We start from the raw sequence: 19,832 nt of genomic DNA, 5'->3' as shown, positions 1-19,832 counted from the left end.
GGGTCATAAGAGGGGTGAGTGATTGTGTTGTGGGCAGGGCGTGGGTGTACTCACGTCGTTTGCAGCCACACTTTTTGATCCGTTTGGGGTCTGTGATGTCATCGTGACAAGCTTTGCAGTAGAAAAATGCTCTGAGGGGAGAAAACAGCAGCATAGACATTTATCATCTCAGTTTGCAGCTCACCTTGTGAGTTTGACCCATTTCACCAGGTTGAGCTGTGAGTTGGTTTTTACCAGCTGGCTTTTACTTTTACCAATGAAACCTTTATTTTTAACAAGATATTTTGAGAAGTTTTAGTGGCCTTTTAGCCACCAAGAGAATGAAGACAGAAAACCCCTGCAGGGCTTTAAACAGACTTTTCCTGTGGCGTTTTTCTGTATTTGTCCGTGATGGTGGGATGATAGCCATTACCTCTTTACTTCTTTGGCGTCGCTGGCGATGAAGAACCCCAGAGTTCCTTCCTGCATCTTTACGTGGTTCCCCGGGTTGATGAGGATGCTGGGTAATGGGAGATAGATGACATCACACTCTTTAGAAGCTGTTATGGTCATTAGAGTCACACTCACGCGCTAATCAAGAGGAATGGTACACATACATCATCAACCCTCTGGCTGGAGCTGCAGTACAATGACCAGCGAGCTAGAGAGGCCTGATCGGATTGGTCAATGAAATCACAGCTTCTGCAGTCTCCAGTTGTTTAGTTTGGAGAGTAGTTATAATGGAAGTTTTGTAACTGCTCTACAGTCTAGGCTAGCAGGCCACTGTATGGAGGTGGTTATTAAAGTGGTATTGTGTGGTGGAAAAACACCTTGTTTCCATGTTTAGCCACCTTCTCTGAGGCTAATCATACAGATTGACAGAATGCACAACAGCATGAGTTGGTTGGTCAATTTGAATTATTTTTCTTTTTCACCATGGTTCTGGAGTGGATGTATGGGCAGTGGTAGGAGGAGTGAAGGGGGAGTCAGAAATAATTCAAATTGTTGTTGTTATGGAGTGGTTTCAGCCTCAGCAGTCAGTTAGATACTGTTACCTGGGTTATTACTGGATAGTGGAATGTTACACTACAGTTAGATACTGTTACCTGGGTTATTACTGGATAGTGGAATGTTACTCTACAGTTAGATACTGTTACCTGGGTTATTACTGGACAGTGGAATGTTACACTACAGTTAAATACTGTTACCTGGGTTATTACTGGACAGTGGAATGTTACACTACAGTTAGATACTGTTACCTGGGTTATTACTGGACAGTGGAATGTTACACTACAGTTAGATACTGTTACCTGGGTTATTACTGGACAGTGGAATATTAAACTACAGTTAGATACTGTTACCTGGGTTATTACTGGACAGTGGAATGTTACACTATAGTTAGATACTGTTACCTGGGTTATTACTGGACAGTGGAATGTTACACTACAGTTAGATACTGTTACCTGGGTTATTACTGGACAGTGGAATGTTACACTACAGTTAGATACTGTTACCTGGGTTATTACTGGACAGTGGAATGTTACACTACAGTTAAATACTGTTACCTGGGTTATTACTGTACAGTGGAATGTTACACTACAGTTAGATACTGTTACCTGGGTTATTACTGGACAGTGGAATGTTACACTATAGTTAGATACTGTTACCTGGGTTATTACTGGACAGTGGAATGTTACACTACAGTTAGATACTGTTACCTGGGTTATTACTGGACAGTGGAATGTTACACTACAGTTAGATACTGTTACCTGGGTTATTACTGGACAGTGGAATGTTACACTACAGTTAGATACTGTTACCTGGGTTATTACTGGACAGTGGAATGTTACACTACAGTTAGATACTGTTACCTGGGTTATTACTGGACAGCAGAATGTTACACTACAGTTAGATACTGTTACCTGGGTTATTACTGGACAGCGGAATGTTACACTACAGTTAGATACTGTTACCTGGGTTATTACTGGACAGTGGAATGTTACACTACAGTTAAATACTGTTACCTGGGTTATTACTGGATAGTGGAATGTTACACTACAGTTAGATACTGTTACCTGGGTTATTACTGGACAGTGGAATGTTACACTACAGTTAGATACTGTTACCTGGGTTATTACTGGACAGTGGAATGTTACACTACAGTTAGATACTGTTACCTGGGTTATTACTGGACAGTGGAATGTTACACTACAGTTAGATACTGTTACCTGGGTTATTACTGGACAGTGGAATGTTACACTACAGTTAGATACTGTTACCTGGGTTATTACTGGACAGTGGAATGTTACACTACAGTTAAATACTGTTACCTGGGTTATTACTGGACAGTGGAATGTTACACTACAGTTAGATACTGTTACCTGGGTTATTACTGGACAGTGGAATGTTACACTATAGTTAGATACTGTTACCTGGGTTATTACTGGACAGTGGAATGTTACACTATAGTTAGATACTGTTACCTAGGTTATTACTGGACAGTGGAATGTTACACTACAGTTAAATACTGTTACCTGGGTTATTACTGGACAGTGGAATGTTACACTACAGTTCGATACTGTTACCTGGGTTATTACTGGATAGTGGAATGTTACTCTACAGTTAGATACTGTTACCTGTGTTATTACTGGACAGTGGAATGTTACACTACAGTTAGATACTGTTACCTGGGTTATTACTGGACAGTGGAATGTTACACTACAGTTAGATACTGTTACCTGGGTTATTACTGGACAGTGGAATGTTACACTACAGTTAGATACTGTTACCTGAGTTATTACTGGACAGTGGAATGTTACACTACAGTTAGATACTGTTACCTGGGTTATTACTGGACAGTGGAATGTTACACTACAGTTAGATACCGTTAGTAATGGACAGTGGAATGCTAGGGAATGAACAGCCTCTCGGACTAACACTACAGAGGAATAGGAAATATCTGCTAAAGGCATAAGTGTTGTTATATAGTGTATTATCATATTGCTATAATAACCTAGTATTGATATAGTAACCTAGTACTGCTATAGTAAACTAGTATTGCTATAGTAAACTGGTATAGTATTGCTATAGTAACCTAGTATTGCCATATTAAACTAGTATTGCTATGTTAACCTAGTACTGCTATATTAAACTATATTGCTATAGTAAATTAGAAGTGTTATAGTAAACTAGTATTGCTATAGTAACCTAGTAGTGTTATAGTAAACTAGTATTGCTATAGTAAACTAGTACTGCTATAGTAAACTAATATTGCTATAGTAACCTAGTATTGCTATAGTAAACTAGTATAGTATTGCTATAGAAAACTAAAAGTGTTATAGTAAACTAGTGGTGCTATATTAAACTAGTATTGCTATAGTAAACGAGTATAGTATTACTATAGTAAACTAGTAGTGTTATAGTAAACTAGTTTTTTTATAAAAACGAGTATTGCTATAGTAAACTAGATTTGCTACGGTAACCCAGTACTGCTATATTAAACTAGTATTGCTATAGTAAACTAGAATAGTATTACTATAGTACACTAGTAGTGTTATAGTAAACTAGTTTTGTTATAGTAACCTAGTACTGCTATAGTAAACTAGTATTACTATATTAAACTAGTATTGCTATATTAAACTAGTATTGCTATAGTAAACTAGTACTGCTATAGTAAACTAGTACTGTTACATTAACCTAGTATTGCTATAGTAACCTAGTATTGCTATAGTAACCTAGTAGTGCTATAGTAACCTAGTAGTGCTATAGTAACCTAGTATTGCTATAGTAAACTAGTATTGTTATAGTAAAATAATATTGCTACAGTGCTGCTTTAGTGTATTTCAGCTAAGAAATGTGATATGCAATTTATTTTAACATTATCCATGTCCATTTTGATTAATTAGAGAGAAGTATTTAATAACCAAGTAGCTGAGGGAAAATGCCCATCTAATGTTATCTAATGGATAAGTGATATTCATAATCAAAATTCTCTCTAACCCTCTAACCCCATAGATCCTTACTGTATCCTCAAACATACGTCTACAGTAAAGAAGATATTGAAGATTTGAATGGTGCTTAGGTGTGTAGGGTGCCTTTACGGACTGGCTGTATCATTCCCCCTGAATTAGACTGAGACGAGAGTGGACGACACACACGCACACGCCCAGCTCATTAATGGTTGCCTGTGGGTAGGAATCATCAATGATGGGAGTGCAGACTGAGAGACTGACAAACGGAGCACACAGACCGACAGTCAGGGGACAACCCCCCTGGTCTCCGAGCCCAGACGAAAGGGAAAATACTAACACTTTACTAAATTAACTAATACTTTACAAATTGTTTACTTTTATGAATACTTTACTTTACCAATACTTTACTTTCTGTTTACTTTGGCTTTACTTTCAATCCCTTTACTTTCAATCCCTTTAAGGCTTTATTATACTTTCCTAAGGCTTTAGTATACTTTACCGAGGATTTAATTCCCCAATCCTGTGTTTACTAATACTTTACTGTACTTTACTGAACGTTTATGCTCAACTCTGACTTACTAATACCTGGTTGTACTTTATTCACCCTTTAATTTACTACTACTTTATTTACCTTGACCAACTCTTTAGTTGATCAAGAGTTGATCATTTACTTTATGATCACTGATCATTTACTGCATTTGGGGCGGCAGGTAGCGTTGTGCCAGTAACTGAAAGGTTGCTAGATCGAATCCCCAAGCTGACAAGGTAAAAATCTGTCGTTCTGGCCCTGAACAAGGCAGTTTCTAGGCTGTCATTGTAAATAAGAATTTGTTCTTAACTGACTTGCCTAGTTAAATAAAGGTTAAATAAAACGTACGTTTTTAGTTTGTTGTACTAAACTGACACATTTGAGAACACTTGTCTACATAAAGAAGATGTGTAAAAAGTGCATGCAGGCTCAGAAAATAGCTGAGAGCAGCTGAAAACTACAGACTAATCTTTCCTCTGGGCTCTACGAACAACATAGTTAAACAATAAGGGGGTGATTGGATCAATTATAAAGCTGTAATCAATAGCGACAGCAAAGCAACAAGATATTTTGCTAAACTTAAGTTTAAAGTTGCACTATTGAGCTTTATATCAGATTGAATGGCCCCCAGAGTAGAAAACAGGCTTCCCGTTTGACATGCTGTTTAGAGAAAAAAAATAATAAAGCCACTACAAAAAAACACATTGCTGCCCAAATCAGAGATTTCACATAATTTACCAATTTCAGATCTAATAACAAAGAAACATAACAAAATGTAATTTTCTCCCAATTATGCATAGAGGCCCAAACTGTATCAAAACCTCATATTGTGAGCAACAAGGTAAGCATCACACATCCCATGTGATGGAGTGTTATAGCATGCCGTTAGCAAACAGCGTGAGTAGGACACTTGTAAAACACATCAGGCATAGCCACCGCAGTACAGATAAAGAGACAGGTACGTAGATGCAGACTGTTGCAGTAACTTCTGTGCAGTTGGATTGTTTCGTAAACACCAAACTGACAGGAAGTGACCTCACTTGATAACATCTACTCGGAGACGCACAGGTATGGGGGAACAAGGTGAATGAGACACACACTACACAAGCGTACGCACACACACACACACACACACACCAACGTATACATACACACATATACTCTCACACACACAGGACACATTATTCACACACGGACACACACCCCACAACAGTAAGAAAGGGATGAAATACAAGTATGAAGCAGCACCCATGGAAAACGTGGACTAAAATTGAGCAATTCCATTGGATAAATGTTAAGTTATCCAAAGTTAACAGTCCCATGCCTTGACTAAGATATGACATGACATAACAAAATGCTGTTGGTATCATCAATAAAACATGAGTTTGTGTCAAACTCTGTTTGCTGCAATGAGATATAATCAATCCATCGATTCCATAATATTACCAAAATGTGCAACAAATCAACAATAATCTTATCCATCAATAAACCCTTCTGGGGTTCAGATATCAGCAATGTGTCTCTTGACTGATATGTGAGATGAAACTATCAAAAACTATACAAATGTGAAGTAGTGTTTTGATGATGAACATAACACTAAAACAAAGAAACACCGTGAAGAAAATAATAATTAGTATCATTAACACAGTTACGACTAACTGAAAACACTGAAAAAGAACTGAAGTGAGTGAGAAATTAAGCAGAACGACTGACAACGCGAGAGACAGAAAGAAACTTAAAACAGGAGGTAGGAATGGAGGAGAGGGTGATAGCCTGGGCACGTCGACAACATCACAGACAAATCAACAAGTAAACAAACAAGTCAAATTCAACTATCCTCTCTCTGCCTGCAAAGAAGTTAGTGCATTAGGCACAAGGAAGACAATCAAAAATAGAGTGAGAAATTGGCCCATTTTCAGATAGGGTTTGGGAAAGTATCCTTAGGAACCTAAACCCAGAGTCAGCAGCTCTAAAGTGGTGGAGTGGGGCGGAAGTTTGGAGGGAAAGATAAGGAAGAGGGCATACCGCTTTCTGCTTCTGCAAACAACAAGAAAACAACCCCAAATCAAACAGTTGTTATTAACATAAAAGGAGAGATGAAAAATTATATTATGAGTCTGAGTGGACAAAACATTAGGAACACCTTCATAGTATTGCCCTCAGGACAGCCTCAATTCAGTGTGGGACTCTGTTGGAGCATTGGGGGGTTGGGGTGGGTTAGACTTGGTAGGGGATTTGTGTATGTTTTGCCCTCTGCCTGTTCTGTCTGTGTTATTTGTATAATCATAAAAAAAAAAAAAAAAAAAACAAGTCTCAATTCGTCAGAGCATGGACTCTACAAGGTGTGAAAAACATTCCACAGGGATGCTGGCTCATACTGACTCCAATGCTTCCCACAGTTGTGTCAGCTTGGATGGATGTCCTTTGGGTGATGGACCATTCTTCATAAACACGGGAAACTGTTAAGTGTGAAAAACCCAGCAGCGTTGCAGTTCTTGAGACACTCAAACCAGTGTGCATGGCACCTACTTCCATACCCCGTTCGAAGGCACTTTTGTCTTGCCCATTCACCCTCTGAATGGCACACATACACAACCCACGTCTCAAGGCTTAAAAATCCTTCTTTAACCTGTCTCCTCCCCTTCATCGACACTGACTGAAGTGGATTTAACAAGTGACATCAATAAGAGATCATCGCTTTTACCTGGACTCACCTGGTCAGACAACGTCATTGAAAGAACAGGTGTTCCTAATGTTTTGTACACTCAGTGTATGTCTCAATTTTCTGTCTGTCTACCTTATGATGGGAAAAGGAAAGTACTTGCTGTAGCACTCCGAGAAAAAGTTGAAGACCTTCAGATCACTTTAGTAAACTTGGAGGTACTTAGATTTAATCTCAAGAGCTGATTTTATTACACAGACTGCATCTATGAATTCATTTCGTTTTTACTATCAGAGAGATATGCAGTTTAGATGGCACTGAGAATGGTTTTACTATCAGAGAGATATGCAGTTTAGATGGCACTGAGAATGGTTTTACTATCAGAGAGATATGCAGTTTAGATGGCACTGAGAATGGTTTTACTATCAGAGATATGCAGTTTAGATGGCACTGAGAATGGTTTTTCTATCAGAGAGATATGCAGATTAGACGGCACTGAGAATGGTTTTACTATCAGAGAGATATGCAGTTTAGATGGTACTGAGAACGGTTTTACTATCAGAGAGATATGCAGTTTAGATGGCACTGAGAATGGTTTTACTATCAGAGAGATATGCAGTTTAGGTGGCACTGAGAATGGTTTTACTATCAGAGAGATATGCAGTTTAGATGGCACTGAGAATGGTTTTACTCTCAGAGAGATATGCAGTTTAGATGGCACTGAGAATGGTGGCACTATCAGAGAGATATGCAGTTTAGATGGCACTGAGAATGGTTTTACTATCAGAGAGATATGCAGTTTAGATGGCACTGAGAATGGTTTTACTATCAGAGAGATATGCAGTTTAGATGGCACTGAGAATGGTGGCACTATCAGAGAGATATGCAGTTTAGATGGCACTGAGAATGGTTTTACTATCAGAGAGATATGCAGATTAGACGGCACTGAGAATGGTGGCACTATCAGAGAGATATGCAGTTTAGATGGCACTGAGAATGGTGGCACTATCAGAGAGATATGCAGTTTAGATGGCACTGAGAACGGTGGCACTATGACTACGTAGTGGAGAAAATCCTGGCATGAGCAAAAGAAAAGCATACCATGTCTAGGTGCAAGCACGCAACAAAAACACTGAGCAAAAGTTTAAAAATACATGTTTAAAATATGACATAATTACAAGGTGGTTAGACATTACTTTGTCTGGACTAATTATCGTGATTTCATTATGTACTAAAAACTCCACAACTCAACTCTACTATAAATGCATTACTTGCAGTTGAATGTTGTCAGTGTAAAATAAAAGGTCACAGTGCTGATGGTGTTGGGGTGGGTGGGATTTTTTCAGGCTGTGCTGGTTAGTGACTACTTTATGTTTATAGTTAGCAAGTTCATAGTAATATAAATGGCATTAATGGTTATCATGGTTCAACACAGAGACAACTATTTACAGATAAATCTTGAACAACATCCTAGATTTTGAAAAAGTTCAGGGATATTATAGACAGAGGTCCAGTAGTCCTGTACAACACAGAGAGAAACAGAGAGAAACACAGAGACACAAACCTGCTCTCTCCCAGCTCCGACTTGTTCTCGATGGCGATAAGCAACAGCTTCAGCTTCACGTAGCACAGCCTGACACAGAGGATTGTAAGGGAATGCTATGTCTCCTTTAGGCTATACATTATGTAACTACTATTTTAACATTACCAATACTATCAAATTAAAATGTATATTTTTCTATTGATTTAATATATTCATGTACTATTAATGTTGGTACCATCTAATGTTCAGTAGTTGTAGCAGTACAAGGGACAGAGCAGCAGCAGTAAAAGAGAACAGCAACATGTAGCAGAGAGAGTTACCCGTACTGTACCGGGCAGAGGACCGTACTGTCTCATACTTACTCGCAGACTGCTGGGAAGGAGAGCCCCACAAAGGCACTGGACAGATACTCTGTGTACATCTCATTAGCTACCCCTTCTAAATAGTACTTCTGCCATGTGTCCTCTTCAATCTGAGAAACAGCAAGTAGAAAATACATATGTATAAATACATACATAAATACATATACAGATGAAAAATGTGCATAGTACCTTAAGCCCTTTATAAACCCTTCTTAACCTGTTAGGGTTAAAAAAATGTACCCGATTTAATCTGGTTACTAATCCTACCCAGTAACTACAATATGCATATACTTATTATATATGGATAGAAAACACCCTAAAGTTTCTAAAACTGTTTGAATGGTGTCTGTGAGTATAACAGAACTAATTTGGCAGGCAAAACCCTGAGACAGATTCTGACAGGAAGTGGATACCTGATGTGTTGAATTGACTTTAAGCCTATACCATTGAAAAACAAAGGGGCTGAGGAATGTTTTGGCACTTCCTATTGCTTCCACAAGATGTCCCCAGCCTTTACAAAGTGTTTTGAGTCTTCTACTCTGAGATCTGACCGAAGAAGAGCCTTGGAACGGTGATGGCCCATTAGACACCTGGCGCGCGAGTTCATGTTGGGTACTCTCATTCCGAAACGTTTTAAAAGAGAACCCAATGGTCCGCCTTGAATTTTATTCATGTTCTGGTTAAAAAAGGCCCTAATGATTTATGCGATACAACGTTTGACATGTTTGAACGAACGTAAATATATTTTTTCCGTTCGTGAAGTGAAGTGAAGTCCGGCTGGCTTAGATCATGTGCTAACAACACGGAGCTTTTTGGACATAAATGATGAGCTTTTTTGAACAAAACTAGATTCGTTATGGACCTGGGATTCTTTGGAAGTGACATCTGATGAAGAGAATCAAAGGTAATGGATTATTTACATAGTATTTTCGATTTTAGATCTCTCCAACATGGCGGTTAGTCTGTATCGCAATGCGTATTTTTCTGGGCGCAGTGCTCAGATTATTGCAAAGTGTGATTTCCCAGTAAGGTTAATTTTAAATCTGGCAAGTCAATTGCGTTCAAGAGATGTAAATCTATAATTCTTTGAATGACAATATAATATTTTACCAATGTTTTCTAATATTAATTCATTATTTTGTTGTCATGACTTGACTGCCGGTATTGGAGGGAAACGATTTCCTGAACATCAACGCCATAGTAAAACGCTGTTTTTAGATATAAATATGAACTTGATAGAACTAAAAATGCATGCATTGTCTAACATAATGTCCTAGGAGTGTCATCTGATGGAGATTGTAAAAGGTTAGTGCATAATTTTAGCTGATTTTATGGTTTTGGTGACGCCTGTCTTTGAATCGACAATACATTACACACAGCTATTGTCAATGTACTCTCCTAACATAACCTAACTTTATGCTTTCCCCGTAAAACCTTTTTGAAATCGGACAACGTGGTTATATTAAGGAGATGTTTATCTTTCAAAGGGTGTAAGTTAGTTGTATGTTTGAGAAATTTGAATTTTGACATTTATTTGGTTTCAAATTTGCCGCTCTTGAAATGCACCTGCTGTTGATAGGGTGCGCCACGGGTGGCACGCTAACGTCCCACATAGCCCCAAGAAGTTAAGGCCTTTATAAACCCTTCTTAAAAAACTTCTTAGAGCTAGGGGGCAGTATCCTGAATTTCCGCCTGACTGAGGTGCCCAAAGTAAACTGCCTGTTACTCAGGTCCAGAAGTCAGGATATGCATATAATTGGTATCATTGGATAGAAAACACTCTGACGTTTCAAAAACTGTTAAAATAATTGCGACTATAACAGAATTGATATGGCAGGCAAAAATCAGAAGTAAATCCGACCAGAATGTTTGTTTTTTTCAGCTCCCAGGCACTTATTATGGAAACCTATTGCATTATAGTATGTCCGTCACCCAAATTCAAATCCTATGGTTTCTACTAGACGTCAACAGTCTTTATTCAAGGTTTCAGGCTTCTTTTTTGAAAAACGAACAAGTATTTGGAGTTTTTGTTAGGTGAGCACATGTCCCAAATCAGTGAAGGCACGCGCTTACGAATGTTCCTTTCCTATTGAACATAATACTTTCCGTGTGAAATATTATGGTTTATTTACATTTTAGACTACCTGAGGATTAAACAGAAACATCGTTTGACTTGTTTGGATGAAGTTTACCGGTAGCTTTTTGGACTCCTTTGTCTGCCAGTTGAACGAGTGGATTACTGAAATCAATGGTGCCAACTAAACAGACTTTTTGGGAAATAAAGAAGCATTCCATCGAACAAAACGACCATTCATGTTGTAGCTGGGACCCTTGGGATTGTAAACAGAGGAAGATTTTCAAAGGTAAGTGATTTATTTAATCACTATTTGTGATTTTGTGAAACCTGTGCTGGTTGAAAAATATGTTGATATGGTGCGCTGACCTCAGATAATCGCATGGTATGCTTTCGCCGTAAAGCCTTTTTGAAATCTGACAATGCAGTTGGATTAACAAGAAGTGACGCTTTTAATTTTATTTATTTATTTATTTCACCTTTATTTAACCAGGTAGGCAAGTTGAGAACAAGTTCTCATTTACAATTGCGACCTGGCCAAGATAAAGCAAAGCAGTTTGACACATACAACAACACAGAGTTACACATGGAGTAAAACAAACATACAGTCAATAATATAGTACAAAAATAAGTCTATATACAAAGTGAGCATATGAGGTGAGATAAGGGAGGTAAAGGCAAAAAAGGCCATGGTGGCGAAGTAAATACAATATAGCAAGTAAAACACTGGAATGGTAGATTTGCAGTGGAAGAAAGTGCAAAGTAGAAATAGAAATAATGGGGTGCAAAGGAGCATAATAAATAAATACAGTAGGGGAAGATGTAGTTGTATGGGCTAAATTATAGATGGGCTATGTACAGGTGCAGTAATCTGTGAGCTGCTCTGACAGCTGGTGCTTAAAGCTAGTGAGGGAGATAAGTGTTTCCAGTTTTAGAGATTTTTGTAGTTCGTTCCAGTCATTGGCAGCAGAGAACTGGAAGGAGAGTCCGAAGGAGGAATTGGCTTTGGGGGTGACCAGAGAGATATACCTGCTGGAGCACATGCTACAGGTGGGTGCTGCTATGGTGACCAGCGAGCTGAGATAAGGAGGAACTTTACCTAGCAGGGTCTTGTAGATGACCTGGAGCCAGTGGGTTTGGCGACGAGTATGGAGCGAGGGCCAGCCAACGAGAGCGTACAGGTCGCAGTGGTGGGTAGTATATGGGGCTTTAGGGACAAAACGGATGGCACTGTGATAGGCTGCATCCAATTTATTGAGTAGGGTATTGGAGGCTATTTTGTAAATGACGTCGCCGAAGTCGAGGATCGGTAGGATGGTCAGTTTTACGAGGGTATGTTTGGCAGCATGAGTGAAAGATGCTTTGTTGCGAAATAGGAAGCAAATTCTAAATTTAACTTTGGATTGGAGATGTTTGATGTGAGTCTGGAAGGAGAGTTTACAGTCTAACCAGACACCTAGGTATTTGTAGTTGTCCACATATTCTAAGTCAGAACCGTCCAGAGTAGTGATGCTGGACGGGCGGGCAGGTGCAGGCAGCGATCGGTTGAAGAGCATGCATTTAGTTTTACTTGTATTTAAGAGCAGTTGGAGGCCACAGAAGGAGAGTTGTGTGGCATTGAAGCTCGTCTGGAAGGTAGTTAACACAGTTTCCAAAGAAGGGCCAGAAGTATACAGAATGGTGTCGTCTGCGTAGAGGTGGATCAGAGACTCACCAGCAGCAAGAGCGACATCATTGACGTATACAGAGAAAAGAGTCGGCCCAAGAATTGAACCCTGTGGCCACCCCCATAGAGACTGCCAGAGGCCCGGACAACAGGCCCTCCGATTTGACACACTGAACTCAATCAGAGAAGTAGTTGGTGAACCAGGCGAGGCAATCATTTGAGAAGCCAAGGCTATTGAGTCTGCCGATGAGGATGTGGTGATTGACAGAGTGGAAAGCCTTGGCCAGGTCAATGAATACGGCTGCACAGTATTGTTTCTTATCGATGGCGGTTAAGATATCGTTTAGGACCTTGAGCGCGGCTGAGGTGCACCCATGACCAGCTCTGAAACCAGATTGCATAGCTGAGAAGGTGCGGTGGGATTCGAAATGGTCGGTAATCTGTTTGTTGACTTGGCTTTCGAAGACTTTAGAAAGGCAGGATAGGATAGATATAGGTCTGTATCAGTTTGGGTCAAGAGTGTCCCCCCCTTTAAAGAGGGGGATGACCGCAGCTGCTTTCCAATCTTTGGGAATCTCAGACGACACAAAAGAGAGGTTGAACGGGCTAGTAATAGGGGTTGCAACAATTTCGGCAGATCATTTTAGAAAGAAAGGGTCCAGATCGTCTAGCCCGGCTGATTTGTAGGGGTCCAGATTTTGCAGCTCTTTCAGAACATCAGCTGACTGGATTTGGGAGAAGGAGAAATAGGGAAGGCTTGGACAAGTTGCTGTGGGGGGTGCAGTGCTGTTGACCGGGGTAGGGGTAGCCAGGTGGAAGGCATGGCCAGCCGTAGAAAAATGCTTATTGAAATTCTCAATTATAGTGGATTTATCGGTGGTGACAGAGTTTCCTATCCTCAGTGCAGTGGGCAGCTGGGAGGAGGTGCTCTTATTCTCCAAGGACTTTACAGTGTCCCAGAACTTTTTTGAGTTTGTGTTGCAGGAAGTAAATTTCTGATTGAAAAAGCTAGCCTTTGCTTTTCTAACTGCCTGTGTATATTGGTTTCTAACTTCCCTGAAAAGTTGCATATCACGGGGGCTGTTCGATTCTAATGCAGAACGCCACAGGATGTTTTTGTGTTGGTTAAGGGCAGTCAGGTTTGGAGAGAACCAAGGGCTATATCTGTTCCTGGTTCTACATTTCTTGAATGGGGCATGCTTATTTAAGATGGTGAGGAAGGTATTTAAAAAAAATAACCAGGCATCCTCTACTGACGGAATGAGGTCAATATCCTTCCAGGATACCCGGGCCAGGTCGATTAGAAAGGCCTGCTCGCTGAAGTGTTTCAGGGAGCGTTTGACAGTGATGAGTGGAGGTCGTTTGACCGCTGACCCATTACGGATGCAGGCAATGAGGCAGTGATCGCTGAGATCTTGGTTGAAAACAGCAGAGGTGTATTTAGAGGGCAAGTTGGTTAGGATGATATCTATGAGGGTGCCCGTGTTTACGGCTTTGGGGTGGTACCTGGTAGGTTCATTGATAATTTGTGTGAGATTGAAGGCATCAGGCTTAGATTGTAGGGTGGCTGGGGTGTTAAGCATGTCCCAGTTTAGGTCATCTAGCAGCACGAGCTCTGAAGATAGATGGGGGGCAATCAGTTCACATATGGTGTCCAGAGCACAGCTGGGGGCAGAGGGTGGTCTATAATAGGTGGCAACGGTGAGAGACTTGTTTTTAGAGAGGTGGATTTTTAAAAGTAGAAGTTCAAATTGTTTGGGTACAGACCAGGATAGTAGGACAGAACTCTGCAGGCTATCTCTGCAGTAGATTGCAACACCGCCCCCTTTGGCCGTTCTATCTTGTCTGAAAATGTTGCAGTTAGGGATGGAGATTTCAGAGTTTTTGGTGGTCTTCCTAAGCCAGGATTCAGACACGGCTAGGACATCCGGGTAGGCAGAGTGTGCTAAAACAGTGAATAAAACAAACTTAGGGAGGAGGCTTCTAATGTTAACATGGATGAAACCAAGGCTATTACGGTTACAGAAGTCATCAAAAGAGAACGCCTGGGGAATAGGAGATGAGCTAGGCACTGCAGGGCCTGGATTCACCTCTACATCACCAGAGGAACAGAGGAGGAGTAGGATAAGGGTTCGGCTAAAAGCTATGAGAATTGGTCGTCTAGGACGTCCGGAACAGAGAGTAAAAGGAGCAGGTTTCTGGGGGCGATAAAATAGCTTCAAGGTATAATGTACAGTCAAAGGTATGGTAGGATGTGAATACAGTGGAGGTAAACCTAGGCATTGAGTGCTGATGAGAGAGATATTGTCTCTAGAAACATCATTGAAACCAGGTGATGTCATCGCATGTGTGGGTGGTGGAACTGAGAGGTTGGATAAGGTATAATGAGCAGGGCTAGAGGCTCTACAGTGAAATATGCCAATAAACACTAACCAGAACAGCAATGGACAAGGCATATTGACATTAAGGAGAGGCATGCTTAGCCAAGTGATCAAAAATGTCCAGTGAGTAGTGAGGTCGGTTGCGGTCACGGCGATTCAGACAGCTAGCCGGGCCATGGGTTGCAAGTTGGCAGAAGATGGTCTGTTTTTAGCCACCTCGTGCGTTTCCGTCGTTAGATTAGTGTGGTTCCGTGTGGTAGTGGGGACCAATCCAATTGGCAAAAATAGTTATAGTTATAGTGGCCCAAGAAAATTGGCCGATAAACCTATTTAGATAGCAGCCGATAAGACAACTAACGATTAGCTGGCCGCAGATGGGCGTTCAGGTTACGTCGCGACGGAGGGGCCAGTTGGATAACTCCTTCGGGCAGATAACGTCGGTAGTCCAGTCATGAAGGCCCGATGGGGCTCCGCATCGGCAGTAAAACGGGTCTGGATAGGTGATTGTAGCCCAGGAGTGGCTGATGGAACTCTTCAGCTGGCTAGCTCCGGAATAATTTATGTTAGCTCCGGGACCGACGTTAGCCAATAGTCACTTGGATAGCAGCTAGCTAGCTGCAAGATCCAGGTGTAAATGTCCAGAGCTTGCGGTAGAAATCCATGGATATGGAGAGAAAATAGGTCCGGTATGCTCTGGTCTGAATCGCGTTGTACAAAACTGGCGATAGCTTTTTGAGCTAAGGGATAGCTGATGACCGCCAACCGTGGTTAGCTGAATTCTAACGTTAGCTAGTGAACTGGCTAACTTCTGGCTAACTTCTGGCTAGCTTCTGTTGTGGATTTCAGATTTGAGGTAAATAATATATATATTTTTTTAATTGGTGAGGCAGGACAGTGTTTGGAAGTTGAGTTTTTAGAAAAAAATATATAAAAAGATATGCGAAGAAAAGATATATATATATATAAGATATATATAGATATATAAGATAGATATATAAGAAATATACATATACACGGGACACAACAAGACGAGGACAAAGGATGTCTGACTGCTATGCCATCTTGGATTGTTGTGATATATTGTTGTGTATGTTCATGAATGTTTAATATTATTAATATGTATTTGAATTGCGCGCCCTCCAATTTCACCGGATGTTGTCGGCTTCTATCCCACTAGCGGGACACCTAGCGCAAAGAGGTTTTTTAAGCCCTTTATAAACCCTTCTTAAGCCCTTTATAAACCCTTCTTAAGGCCTTTATAAACCCTTCTTAAGCCCTTTATAAACCCTTCTTAAGGCCTTTATTAACCCTTCTTAAGCCCTCTATAAACCCTTCTTAAGGCCTTTGTAATCCCTTAAGCCCTTTATAAACCCTTAAGCCCTTTATAAACCCTTCTTAAGGCCTTCGAACACACTTCGTCCATAACTAACACACTTCCTCCATAACTAACACACTGTCTGGGGTAAAAGAAATTGGTCAGGCATCTTTAGGGGAACACTGATCGAGGGGGTCCTTGTCCTTTGACCCTGTGGAGATGGCATCTATTATTGTGTGTGTATGTGGCACCCTATTCCCTAAATAGCGCTACGGGCCATGGTCAAAAGTAATGCACTAGTAGGCAATAGGGTGCCATTTGGTACGCACCCTCTGTAATGACCTAGTAAGAGCTGTGCTGAAAAACGGCTGTCAGACACATCTCTTCACCTCGTTAAGAGGCCTACAATAATATGTCCTCAAGTGCAACCCAACATGCACTATAAGCATTCTGTTTATAACATTCTGTTTATAGCAGCCTTTTTAAAGTATGGGTAGCGACCCATAGTGGAGTACATTTATAATGATTTCATTAATTACTGGAATTGATTTTGTCCAAGTGTAACTGCACTCTCTGTTCAGCGCGCTCTGCTTAGCAGCTGAGTCTCTGCTCAGATTGGCAGCTGCGTGAGTGGGTGGAAGATGCCCGTGTATTCAAGGTTAACCGGATCTTTTTCGGGAGTTTTCTTGAAGATCACTATGTGACCCACACGCTGCACTGCTGTTGTTCAGCAGCAGATGATGCTCTGTCAGCCACTGGCTTGTAATTCCCACTCGCCATCACTCACTGGGGTCATCGAATGGACTCAAGCTAGCCTCAAGTTCTGACTGAGTTCAATTGTCATGAAACGCAAATACAGCAATGAGTTTCTCTCGCTTGGTTTAATACAAGCTTTGAGAAATAACGAGGAGATCCCACAATGTGTTTTGTGCAGGGAAGTGCTTAGTAATGAGTCTCAAAACAAACAAATGAAAACGACAGGTCCTGACCAAACATCCACAACATCACGGTAAACCCAAGGAGTTCTTTCAGAACAGGGTAGAATGCTCCAGGAAACCGTGCTCCGACAGTAAGTCAACTAGCAAGGCATTTTTGTCATTTTATAACAGGTGATGATAAGCAGCAATAAGGGAGTAACTTGTACCATCTCTCATAGCAGTTGATGTGAATTTCTCTTTCAAACAATCCCCTTGTATACAGCCAATAGTTAACGTTAGCCAAAGCAAGCGATCTAGCTACTGATAGTGCAACCCTAAGTAACAGTACCGATGAACATGGAAAAAAACTGTTTACTGTTAAAATACAAGCAACCATTTTCATTCGGAACTGGAATACACTGATTGATGCAATATGCTTTTTGAAGCTGAGAAACTCAGTGAGAAAGGAGAAGATGTTCTGATCCAGTTTGGCACCACATACCTGTGCGAGTCAGGGTTCTCAACTGTCAAAAACTGAGCCCAGAATTGACCTGCTTGTTGAAAACTTCAACCAGTCACACACCTCTCATTAGGACTGTATGTGTGTGTGTTTTCTGGACTACATCTGTATGATGTGATCAATCAGTTTATTCCAGTTCAGAATACAAATTATTTATTGGACTTTAACAACAACAGTTCCAACCAGGACAGATATATAAGAGTGTTTTTAATGGGGAAAAATAAACATGAATAGCTATTTATATGGGTATTTCATTTAATTGTTATTTGTCTATATTGCATTTGTTAATGGGCATAAGGGCAATGAAATGTACCGATATTTAAGTATAAACATGTTTTCATAAGCTTGGTCCCAGAAAAACACACAATTTCTAATTTGGGTCCAGTTTTTTAAAAAACCTGGTTTATAGCATTCTGTTTATAGTATTCTGTTTATAGTATTCTGTTTATAGAATTCTGTTTATAGAATTCTGTTTATAGCATTCTGTTTATAGCATAGCATTCTGTTTATAGCATTCTCTTTATAGAATTCTGTTTATAGCATTCTGTTTATAGCATTCTGTTTATAGAATTCTGTTTATAGCATAGCATTCTGTTTATAGCATTCTGTTTATAGAATTCTGTTTATATAATTCTGTTTATAGCATTCTGTTTATAGCATTCTGTTTATAGCATTCTGTTTATAGCATAGCATTCTGTTTATAGCATTCTGTTTATAGCATAGCATTCTGTTTATAGCATTCTGTTTATAGCATTCTGTTTATAGCATAGCATTCTGTTTATAGCATTCTGTTTATAGCATTCTGTTTATAGCATAGCATTCTGTTTATAGCATTCTGTTTATAGCATAGCATTCTGTTTATAGCATTCTGTTTATAGCATAGCATTCTGTTTATAGCATTCTGTTTATAGCATTCTGTTTATAGCATAGCATTCTGTTTATAGCATTCTGTTTATAGCATAGCATTCTGTTTATAGCATTCTGTTTATAGCATTCTGTCTCAATATTCATATGTTCATGGAGGTCTCTCTAGGACATGCTGACAGAATCAGAACAACTATTTGAATTAGGCCATTCAAAATGGATCCTAATATAATTTACTACAGTTTCATAATCATTTCATGTTCTTTGGTCATTCATTTTCACATTGACTTTCAGTTGCCAAAGATTTGTATAAACTATTCCATGTGTATTCATTCTGCTATAAAACAACGTATGGTTTGAATTACATTTTTTTGTTGAAAAACGACAGTGAAAGGAAGGGGCCTGCTGACTTGGTCCCAGTATATCAGGTACAAGGTGCCTCACCAGACTTGACCTAGGATTAGTTCTGACTAGGGCTCTATCGCTTCACAACTCACCAAATAATGGGAGGAGTAATAATACTGTGTCTCACTTTCTTCTTCTCATGAGCAGTGATTCCTCCCTTCTTTGTCGGATGTTCTAGACTTGTGTAGACAGGCTACATTATATCCATTGAGCTGCCATGGACGTTGACGGATGAGTTTCCTGAAAGCTTTGCAGATGTCACAGATGATGAGAGCCTGGCTCAACGTTTTAAATCCCTCTATAACGAGGTCAATGCCTTTTCATTCACAGCTTAGATAACCTACTATGGTTTGGCGTCAATGTTCCATCTATCCATCTATTTATATGTCTTACTCTATGTTTTCAGGATGGGAATATGGCCAGCAGATGTCTCTTCTCCATCCAGACCTCGTCAGCCCACCCATTATAAATTCCTCCATCAGCGTTATGACATGAAGACCAGCTCTTTCAAAGCGAAGTGCCAAGAATCCTACAGATACATAGGATAAACCAGACTGATTGAAAGACAATTCTGACTGAAAAGACTCCCTCAGAGATGTTTCACTCAGCAGACCGGAGCTCAGTACTCCTGTGGAATCACATAT

At 40.1% G+C, this 19,832-nt stretch overlaps 1 protein-coding gene across 27 annotated transcripts in view; it reads right to left on the bottom strand.

Annotated features, from left to right (window-relative positions):
• Positions 1 to 19,832, bottom strand: part of LOC115193575 (calcium-activated potassium channel subunit alpha-1) — a 381,356-nt gene that overhangs the window by 66,459 nt on the left and 295,065 nt on the right. For 15 of the 27 annotated variants that reach the window (XM_029752332.1, XM_029752334.1, XM_029752331.1 and 12 more), the window contains exons 15-19: positions 9,047 to 9,156; positions 8,706 to 8,774; positions 6,505 to 6,516; positions 413 to 499; positions 55 to 131 (exon numbers count right to left, since the gene is read on the bottom strand). In XM_029752332.1, coding sequence (XP_029608192.1) covers positions 55 to 131; positions 413 to 499; positions 6,505 to 6,516; positions 8,706 to 8,774; positions 9,047 to 9,156 — 355 coding nt within the window. The remainder of the gene's footprint in view (positions 1 to 54; positions 132 to 412; positions 500 to 6,504; positions 6,517 to 8,705; positions 8,775 to 9,046; positions 9,157 to 19,832) is intronic. The other 12 variants (XM_029752340.1, XM_029752347.1, XM_029752358.1 and 9 more) reach the window with 1 other exon arrangement.

Source organism: Salmo trutta, chromosome 5 (assembly GCF_901001165.1).
Source record: "Salmo trutta chromosome 5, fSalTru1.1, whole genome shotgun sequence".
NCBI lineage: Eukaryota > Metazoa > Chordata > Actinopteri > Salmoniformes > Salmonidae > Salmo > Salmo trutta.
The sequence above is the reverse complement of the archived record's forward strand: the minus strand, read 5'-3'. Positions and strand labels throughout refer to the sequence as shown.